General features: G+C 36.2%; 1 protein-coding gene across 1 annotated transcript; it reads left to right on the top strand.

Annotated features, from left to right (window-relative positions):
- The first annotated feature begins 6,411 nt into the window (after positions 1 to 6,411).
- LOC128128185 (uncharacterized) lies at positions 6,412 to 8,385 on the top strand. Its single transcript, XM_052767089.1, has one exon. The coding sequence runs from the start codon at positions 6,412 to 6,414 to the stop codon at positions 8,383 to 8,385; it is 1,974 nt and encodes a 657-aa protein (XP_052623049.1).
- Positions 8,386 to 10,954: the final 2,569 nt, after the last annotated feature.

Below are 10,954 nucleotides of genomic sequence, written 5' to 3'. Positions count from 1 at the left end.
AAACAATCCTCGTCAAAGTTTTGCTTAAATTGCATCGAATTCAATTGTGGAACTCAAGAATTAAACAATGCTCATCAAAGCTTTGCTTAAATTGCATAGAACTCTATTATGGAACTCAAGAATGAAACAATGCTCATCAAAGCCTTGTTTAAATTGCATAGACTTCTATTGTGGAACTCAAGAACAAAACAATGCTCATCAAAACTATGCTAAATTACGAAGGCTACTTCTATTGTGCAACTCTAGAATTAAACAATGCTCATCAAAGCATTGCTAGATTGCATAGACTTCTAATATGGAACTCAAGAATGAAACAATGCTCATCAAAACTATGGTAAATTAAGAAGCCTTGTTTAAATTGCATAGACTTCTATTGTGGAACTCAAGAATATAGCAATGCTCATCAAAACTATGCTAAATTACAAAGGCTACTTCTATTGTGCAACTCTTGAATTAACCAATGCTCATCAAAACTATGCTAAATTACGAAGGCTACTTCTGTTGTGCAACTCTAGAATTAAACAATGCTCATCAAAGCATTTCTAAATTGCATAGACTTATAATGTGGAACTCAAGAATGAAACAATGCTCATCAAAGCTTTTCTATAATTGCACTGACTTTTATTATGGAACTCAAGAATTAAACAAGGCTCATCAAACTTATACTAAATTACGAAGGCTACTTCTATTGTGCAACTCTAGAATTAAACAATGCACATCAAAACATTCTTAAATTCCATAGACTTCTAATGTGGAACTCAAGAATGAAGCAATGCTCATCAAAGCTTTGCTTAAATTGCACAGACTTTTATTGTGGAACACAAGAATTAAACAACGGTCATCAAAGCTTTGCTAAATTGCGAAGACTACTTCTATTGTGGAACCCAAGAATTAAACTATGCTCATCAAAGCTTTGCTAAATTGCATAGACTTATAATGTGGAACTCAAGAATGAAACAATCCTCATCAAAGCTTTGTTTAAAGTGTATACATTTCTATTGTTGAGCTCAACAATTAAACAATGCTCATCAATGCTTTGTTAAATTGCATAGACCTCTAATGTGGAACCCAAGAATGAAACAATGCTCTTCAAAGCTTTGCTAAATTGCAAAGACTTCTATTGTGGAACTCAAGAATCAAACACTGTTCATCAAAGACTTGCTTAAATTGCATAGACTTCTATTGTGGAACTCAAGAATTAAATGATGCTTATCAAAGCTTTGGTAAATTGCATAGACTTCTATTATGGAACTCAAGTATTAAACAATGATCATCAAAGCTTTGCTAAGTTACATATACTTCTATTGTGGAACTCAAGATTTAAACAATCCTCATCAATGATTTGCTTAAATTGCATAGAATTCTATTGTGGAACACAAGATCTAAACAATGCTCATCAAAGCGTTGCTAAATTGCGTAGACTTCTATTATGGAACTCGAAAATTAAACAATGCACACAAAGCTTTGCTTAAATTGCATAGACTTCTATTGTGGAACTCAAGAGATAAACAATACTTATCAAAGCTTTGCTATATTGCATAGACTTCTATTGTAGCAAGAATGAAACAACGCTCATCAAAGCTTTGCTTAAAGTGCATACACTTCTATTGTGGAACTAAAGAATTAAACAATGCTCATCAAATCTTTGCTAAATTGCAAAGGTTACTTCTATTGTGGAATTCATCAAACAATGCTCATCAATGCTTTGCTAAATTTCATAGACTTCCAATGTGGAACTCAAGAATGAAATAATGCTCATCAAAGCTTTGCTAAATTGCATAGACTTCGTGGAACTAATAAATCAAACAATGCTCATCAAAGCTTTTCTTATATTGCGTAGACTTCTAATGTGGAACTCAAGAATTAAACGATGCTCATTATAGCTTTGCTACATTGGATACACTTCTATTGTGGAACTCAAGTATTAAGCAATGCGCATCAAAGCATTGCAAGTTACATAGACTTCTATTATGGAACTCATGAATTAAACAATCCTCGTCAAAGTTTTGCTTAAATTGCATCGAATTCAATTGTGGAACTCAAGAATTAAACAATGCTCATCAAAGCTTTGCTTAAATTGCATAGAACTCTATTGTGGAACTCAAGAATGAAACAATGCTCATCAAAGCCTTGTTTAAATTGCATAGACTTCTATTGTGGAACTCAAGAACAAAACAATGCTCATCAAAACTATGCTAAATTACGAAGGCTACTTCTATTGTGCAACTCTAGAATTAAACAATGCTCATCAAAGCATTGCTAGATTGCATAGACTTCTAATATGGAACTCAAGAATGAAACAATGCTCATCAAAACTATGGTAAATTAAGAAGCCTTGTTTAAATTGCATAGACTTCTATTGTGGAACTCAAGAATATAGCAATGCTCATCAAAACTATGCTAAAGTACAAAGGCTACTTCTATTGTGCAACTCTTGAATTAACCAATGCTCATGAAAACTATGCTAAATTACGAAGGCTACTTCTATTGTGCAACTCTAGAATTAAACAATGCTCATCAAAGCATTTCTAAATTGCATAGACTTATAATGTGGAACTCAAGAATGAAACAATGCTCATCAAAGCTTTTCTATAATTGCACTGACTTTTATTATGGAACTCAAGAATTAAACAAGGCTCATCAAACTTATACTAAATTACGAAGGCTACTTCTATTGTGCAACTCTAGAATTAAACAATGCTCATCAAAACATTCTTAAATTCCATAGACTTCTAATGTGGAACTCAAGAATGAAGCAATGCTCATCAAAGCTTTGCTTAAATTGCACAGACTTTTATTGTGGAACACAAGAATTAAACAACGGTCATCAAAGCTTTGCTAAATTGCGAAGACTACTTCTATTGTGGAACCCAAGAATTAAACTATGCTCATCAAAGCTTTGCTAAATTGCATAGACTTATAATGTGGAACTCAAGAATGAAACAATCCTTATCAAAGCTTTGTTTAAAGTGTATACATTTCTATTGTTGAGCTCAACAATTAAACAATGCTCATCAATGCTTTGTTAAATTGCATAGACCTCTAATGTGGAACCCAAGAATGAAACAATGCTCGTCAAAGCTTTGCTAAATTGCAAAGACTTCTATTGTGGAACTCAAGAATCAAACACTGTTCATCAAAGACTTGCTTAAATTGCATAGACTTCTATTGTGGAACTCAAGAATTAAACGATGCTTATCAAAGCTTTGGTAAATTGCATAGACTTCTATTATGGAACTCAAGTATTAAACAATGATCATCAAAGCTTTGCTAAGTTACATATACTTCTATTGTGGAACTCAAGATTTAAACAATCCTCATCAATGATTTACTTAAATTGCATAGAATTCTATTGTGGAACACAAGATCTAAACAATGCTCATCAAAGCATTGCTAAATTGCGTAGACTTCTATTGTGGAACTCGAAAATTAAACAATGCACACAAAGCTTTGCTTAAATTGCATAGACTTCTATTGTGGAACTCAAGAGATAAACAATACTCATCAAAGCTTTGCTATATTGCATAGACTTCTATTGTAGCAAGAATGAAACAACGCTCATCAAAGCTTTGCTTAAAGTGCATACACTTCTATTGTGGAACTAAAGAATTAAACAATGCTCATCAAATCTTTGCTAAATTGCAAAGGTTACTTCTATTGTGGAATTCATTAAACAATGCTCATCAATGCTTTGCTAAATTGCATAGACTTCCAATGTGGAACTCAAGAATGAAAAAATGCTCATCAAAGCTTTGCTAAATTGCATAGACTTCGTGGAACTAATAAATCAAACAATGCTCATCAAAGCTTTTCTTATATTGCGTAGACTTCTAATGTGGAACTCAAGAATTAAACGATGCTCATTATAGCTTTGCTACATTGGATACACTTCTATTGTGGAACTCAAGTATTAAGCAATGCGCATCAAAGCATTGCAAGTTACATAGACTTCTATTATGGAACTCATGAATTAAACAATCCTCGTCAAAGTTTTGCTTAAATTGCATCGAATTCAATTGTGGAACTCAAGAATTAAACAATGTTCATCAAAGCTTTGCTTAAATTGCATAGAACTCTATTATGGAACTCAAGAATGAAACAATGCTCATCAAAGCCTTGTTTAAATTGCATAGACTTCTATTGTGGAACTCAAGAACAAAACAATGCTAGGCAAAACTATGCTAAATTACGAAGGCTACTTCTATTGAGCAACTCTAGAATTAAACAATGCTCATCAAAGCATTGCTAGATTGCATAGAATTCTAATGTGGAACTCAAGAATGAAACAATGCTCATCAAAACTATGGTAAATTAAGAAGCCTTGTTTAAATTGCATAGACTTCTATTGTGGAACTCAAGAATATAGCTATGCTCATCAAAACTATGCTAAATTACAAAGGCTACTTCTATTGTGCAACTCTTGCATTAACCAATGCTCATCAAAACTATGCTAAATTACGAAGGCTACTTCTATTGTGCAACTCTAGAATTAAACAATGCTCATCAAAGCATTTCTAAATTGCATAGACTTATAATGTGGAACTCAAGAATGAAACAATGCTCATCAAAGCTTTTCTATAATTGCACTGACTTTTATTATGGAACTCAAGAATTAAACAAGGCTCATCAAACTTATACTAAATTACGAAGGCTACTTCTATTGTGCAACTCTAGAATTAAACAATGCTCATCAAAACATTCTTAAATTCCATAGACTTCTAATGTGGAACTCAAGAATGAAGCAATGCTCATCAAAGCTTTGCTTAAATTGCACAGACTTTTATTGTGGAACACAAGAATTAAACAACGGTCATCAAAGCTTTGCTAAATTGCGAAGACTACTTCTATTGTGGAACCCAAGAATTAAACTATGCTCATCAAAGCTTTGCTAAATTGCATAGACTTATAATGTGGAACTCAAGAATGAAACAATCCTCATCAAAGCTTTGTTTAAAGTGTATACATTTCTATTGTTGAGGTCAACAATTAAACAATGCTCATCAATGCTTTGTTAAATTGCATAGACCTCTAATGTGGAACCCAAGAATGAAACAATGCTCGTCAAAGCTTTGCTAAATTGCAAAGACTTCTATTGTGGAACTCAAGAATCAAACACTGTTCATCAAAGACTTGCTTAAATTGCATAGAATTCTATTGTGGAACTCAAGAATTAAACGATGCTGATCAAAGCTTTGGTAAATTGCATAGACTTCTATTATGGAACTCAAGTATTAAACAATGATCATCAAAGCTTTGCTAAGTTACATATACTTCTATTGTGGAACTCAAGATTTAAACAATCCTCATCAATGATTTGCTTAAATTGCATAGAATTCTATTGTGGAACACAAGATCTAAACAATGCTCATCAAAGCGTTGCTAAATTGCGTAGACTTCTATTGTGGAACTCGAAAATTAAACAATGCACACAAAGCTTTGCTTAAATTGCATAGACTTCTATTGTGGAACTCAAGAGATAAACAATACTCATCAAAGCTTTGCTATATTGCATAGACTTCTATTGTAGCAAGAATGAAACAACGCTCATCAAAGCTTTGCTTAAAGTGCATACACTTCTATTGTGGAACTAAAGAATTAAACAATGCTCATCAAATCTTTGCTAAATTGCAAAGGTTACTTCTATTGTGGAATTCATTAAACAATTGATCCATGCATGGATCATGAAAGCCCAAAATGTGATGGATTAGTGATTACCAGTGGGCTAGAAGGTGGTTTGGGCTCAATGGTTGGGTTGTGCATGGTAACCCACAAATTGAATTAGGGTTGCATGAAGACTAGGGCAACATTTTTAAGGCTTCATAAGTGCTAAAAACGTTACTATTTGCTTCATAAAGCCTCCTAGCCGTTTTTGACACTCTTTGGTGGATTAGGGTTACACTTTAATGCTTATGATGACTCCTTAATGCTTCTTATGGCTCCTTAATGAAGCATAGCCGTTTTTTTTTTCATTCACAAGTCTCATGGACGTTTTTTTTGTGTTCTTTCAAGAGTTACCTTAATTTCTATTTACTAGTTTTAATGAATAATTGGTTGGTTGGCTTGTAACCACCAAATTTGTAATAAAGGCTTCATATAAAGCCAAATTATGCATGGAAAAAGTAATAGACGAATTTTTAATCAAAGAACCCTTTTGTTCACTTTGAATTATTGTTATAATTCACAAATTATCTTGTTAGGACGTGTTCTTGACTTGATACGAACTCAATCCAATAGGTCTTGGATTGTTTTCACCGGTATACAACTTAATAGGTCTTGAGTTGTTACTAATCTATCCATTTCTTTCCATTCATATATCATTTGTGGTTACTATTCTCTTTTAGTTTACCTAAACACTACCCTACTCACCAAATCAAGCCCATACACGCATCATAAGTGGTATCAGAGAGCATAATGGATTTTGATGATCCGGAGTTCCTACAAAATCTTCGTGAAGCATTAAGAAACATCCAAGAAGGTGGAAATCGAAGGCAACCCCGCCGTGGTGAACATAGGGTTGTGGAAGAATTCAAGGTGTCTGAATTGCCTGAATTTGTTGGTGGAACTGATCCTGAACGCTACTTGGAGTGGGAAAGGAAGATTGAAAGAATGTTCGAGTTCAAAGAAGTGGATGATGAAAAAAGCTGCAAGTATGCCATTCTCAAGCTAAGTGGTGGTGCTTCATTGTGGTTTGAAGGGCTTAAGGCCAAGAGAACCCGTGAAGGCAAAGAAAAAATTTGTTCTTGGCTTTCTCTAAAACGAAAGCTAAGAAAGAGATATGTTCCTTCTACTCATAGAATTGCCACTTACAAGAAGATTGCTGATTTGAGGCAAGGAAAAATGAGTGTTGGAGAATACATTGATGAATTTGAGAAGTTGTCCTTGATGGGGGATATTGAAGAAATTGAAGAACAAAAAATGACTCGTTTTCTAAAAGGGTTGAACTACAACATTGCCAATGTTGTGGAGTTATATCCTTATGCTGATTTTGGAACTCTTTGTGGTTTGTGTTTGAAGTTGGAGGGGCAGGCCAAAGCACGTTATGGTGGGAGTTCAAGTTCAAGTCTCGAAAGTCCCAAGTCAAAGTCGTGGTCCAAGCCCGAGTCTAGCAATAGACAAAATTCTGTTTCTACTCCTTCTGGTTCTAGTAGTGTTCCCGTTGCTCCTAAACTTACTAGTGGTACCAAAGAAACTAGTTTGGCGAAAATTAGATGTTTCAAGTGTCAAGGTTTTGGTCATTACCAAAATGCTTGTCCAAACAAAAGGGTGGTGACTTTAAGGGAGGCCATTGAATGTCGTGAAGAGTTGGAGGAAGAAGAGAGGTTGGCGGGTATTTTTTATGATACACAACAAGAAGAGGAAGAAGAGGAGGAGGTAGAGTATGAAGCACCGGTGTATGATACAGTTTTGGTGCTTAGAACCCTTAAAACTCAAGGGGTTCAAACCGTGGCTGATATGGATCAACGAGACCAATTGTTTCACACCAAATGTTTGGTTAGAAACAAGTGGTGTAGTTTGATTATTGATGGTGGAAGTTGTACTAATGTTGCTTCTAATGAAATGGTGATCAAATTGGGTTTGTCTACTACAAACCACCCAAAACCATATGTTCTTCATTGGTTGGATGATGGAAGCAAAATAAAGGTGACAAAACAGGTTAGAGTTGGTCTAACTATGGGGTCTTATGAAGATGAAGTGTTGTGTGATGTTATTCCTATGGATGCATGTCATATTTTGTTGGGGCGTCCTTGGCAATTTGATAGGGACGTGTTACATAGAGGGAGGAGCAATGAATATGAGTTGAAACACAATAATAAAAAAATTGTGTTAAAACCCATGTCCCCAACGGCCATAAGGTCCATGAATTCTAAACAAGTAAAAAAACCTAATCTTTCTATGTTTGCTAGTGAAAGGGAGGTGGAGCAAGTTCTTGACAAAGGTGATGTTATCTACATGCTTGTGGCCAAAGAGCATGCAAAGGTGGAGAAGATGGTGCATGGAGAAAACGCTATTGCTGATTTGCTTTTGGAGTTTCAAGATGTGTTTCCAAGCGAATTACCACCGGGTTTGCCTCCAATCCGTGGTATCGAACACCAAATTGACCTTATTCCGGGTGCTCCTTTGCCCAATAAAGCCGCCTATAGATGTAATCCGGAGGTGACAAAAGAGTTGCAAAAACAAATTGATGAACTCATGAAAATGGGTTATGTTCGTGAAAGCCTAAGTCCTTGTGCTGTTCCAGTTTTGTTGGTTCCAAAAAAAGATGGTTCTTGGAGGATGTGTGTTGATAGTAGGGCCGTTAATAACATCACCATAAAATACCGATTTCCTATTCCTAGAATTGATGATTTGTTAGACGAGTTGCATGATTGTGTTCTCAAAAATTGATTTGAGAAGTGGTTACCATCAAATTCGTATGCGTGAAGGGGATGAATGGAAAACAGCCTTTAAAACTAAACATGGCTTGTATGAATGGACCGTGATGCCTTTCGGTCTAACTAATGCACCTAGCACTTTCATGCGACTAATGAATGAAGTGCTAAAATCTTTTTTGGGCAGGTTTGTGGTTGTGTACCTTGATGATATCTTGGTATATAGCAAGAGCTTGGAGGATCATTTGGTGCACTTAAAACAGGTTTTCGAGACGCTTAGAGCTCAAAAACTCTATGGGAAGCAAGAAAAATGTTCGTTTTTGGTGGAAGAAGTGGCATTTTTGGGTTTTGTGGTGTCAAGAAATGGCGTGTCCGTGGACCCATCCAAGACTGAAGCAATCAAGTCATGGCCTATTCCTACTAATATTTCTGAAGTTAGATCATTTCATGGTCTTGCTTCTTTCTATAGAAGATTTGTTCGTGATTTTAGCACCATTGCAAGTCCCATAACAGGTTGTTTGAAGAAAGGAGTCTTTGCATGGGGAGAAGAAGCTCAAAAGGCATTTGAGAAACTCAAGGCATTGTTGTGTGATGCTCCTATTTTGGCTCTTCCTGATTTTTCTCAACCATTTGAAGTGGAGTGTGATGCAAGTGGAGTTGGTATTGGGGCTGTTTTGATCCAATCCAAACGTCCTATTGCTTATTTTTCTGAAAAGTTGGGTGGTGCTCGTTTGAATTATTGCACTTATGATAAGGAGTTTTATGCTATTGTCCGTGCTTTAGATCATTGGAGTCATTATTTGCGTGCAAATCATTTTATTTTGCATTCTGATCATGAATCCTTAAAGTACATCAATGGGCAACAAAAGTTGAGCACAAGACATGCAAAGTGGGTGGAGTTCTTGCAATCCTTTCATTTCTCATGCAAATACAAGGATGGTAGAAGCAATGTGGTGGCTGATGCACTCTCGAGGCGTTACTCGTTGTTGGTGACTTTGGATGTTCGTTTCTTGGGATTTGAAACTCTAAAGGACCATTATCAATCTGATATGGACTTTGGAGATATGTTTTTGAAATGTGCAGGTGGTCCTAATGGTGAATTTGTGATTCAAGATGGCTTTCTATTCAAAGGCAATCGCCTTTGTGTCCCAAAACATGCAATACGGGAGTTGTTGATTCGTGAAGCTCATGGCGGTGGTTTGGCTGGTCATTTTGGCATTACCAAAACTTTGCAGGTGCTTAAAGAACATTTCTTTTGGCCGAAGATGTTGGGGGATGTAACCAACATAGTGGGCAAGTGTGTTACATGTCATATGGCAAAAACAACTTTCAAGCATGGTGTTTACACTCCTTTGCCGGTTCCTATTCGTCCTTGGGAAGATGTGTCCATGGATTTCATTATGGCTTTGCCTAGAACTCAAAGGGGGAAGGATTCCATTATGGTGGTGGTGGATAGGTTTTCAAAAATGGCTCACTTTGTGCCATGTCATAAAACAAATGATGCCTCTAACGTGGCTGATTTGTACTTTAAAGAGGTGGTTCGTTTGCATGGTATTCCTAAAACAATTGTTTCTGATAGGGATTCCAAGTTTCTAAGTTACTTTTGGAACACTTTGTGGAGGAAAGTCGGTACTAAGTTACTTTTTAGTACATCCCATCATCCACAAACGGATGGGCAAACGGAGGTGACTAATAGAACTTTGGGTGCTTTGTTGAGAGGGTTGGTTAGCAAAACTCAAAAAGATTGGGACATCAAACTTGCACATGCTGAATTTGCCTATAATCGTTCTCCTACTTATGCTACAGGTCACTCTCCTTTTGAGGTGGTGTATGGTGTGAATCCTTACATGCCTTTGGATTTGATTCCATTGCCAAAGGATGAATTGGTTCACAAGGATGCTAATGACAAGTTGAAGGCTATGATGAAACTACACCAACAAGTTCGTGAGAAGATTGAAGCCGTGAATGAGTTGTACAAACAGAAGTCCAACAAGCATAGGAAACCACGTGTCTTTCAAGATGGTGACTTGGTGTGGGTGTATATGAGGAAAGAACGTTTTCCTAACAAAAGGAAAAACAAGTTGATGCCAAGAGCTGAAGGTCCTTACAGAGTGGTGTCACGTGTCAATGATAATGCTTATAAGGTAGATTTGGGAGGAGACCATGGAGTGCATGCTACCTTTAATGTGGGAGATCTTTCACCTTATCTTGATGATGATGGACTTGATGAATTGAGGTCAATTCCTTTCAAAGGGGGAGGGGATGATCCATGCATGGATCATGAAAGCCCAAAATGTGATGGATTAGTGATTACCAGTGGGCTAGAAGGTGGTTTGGGCTCAATGGTTGGGTTGTGCATGGTAACCCACAAATTGAATTAGGGTTGCATGAAGACTAGGGCAACATTTTTAAGGCTTCATAAGTGCTAAAAACGTTACTATTTGCTTCATAAAGCCACCTAGCCGTTTTTGACACTCTTTGGTGGATTAGGGTTACACTTTAATGCTTATGATGACTCCTTAATGCTTCTTATGGCTCCTTAATGAAGCATAGCCGTTTTTTTTTCATTCACAAGTCTCATGGAC

This window comes from Lactuca sativa, chromosome 1 (assembly GCF_002870075.4).
Source record: "Lactuca sativa cultivar Salinas chromosome 1, Lsat_Salinas_v11, whole genome shotgun sequence".
Classification (NCBI taxonomy): Eukaryota; Viridiplantae; Streptophyta; class Magnoliopsida; order Asterales; family Asteraceae; genus Lactuca; species Lactuca sativa.
This window is presented reverse-complemented; position numbering and strand designations above follow the sequence as displayed.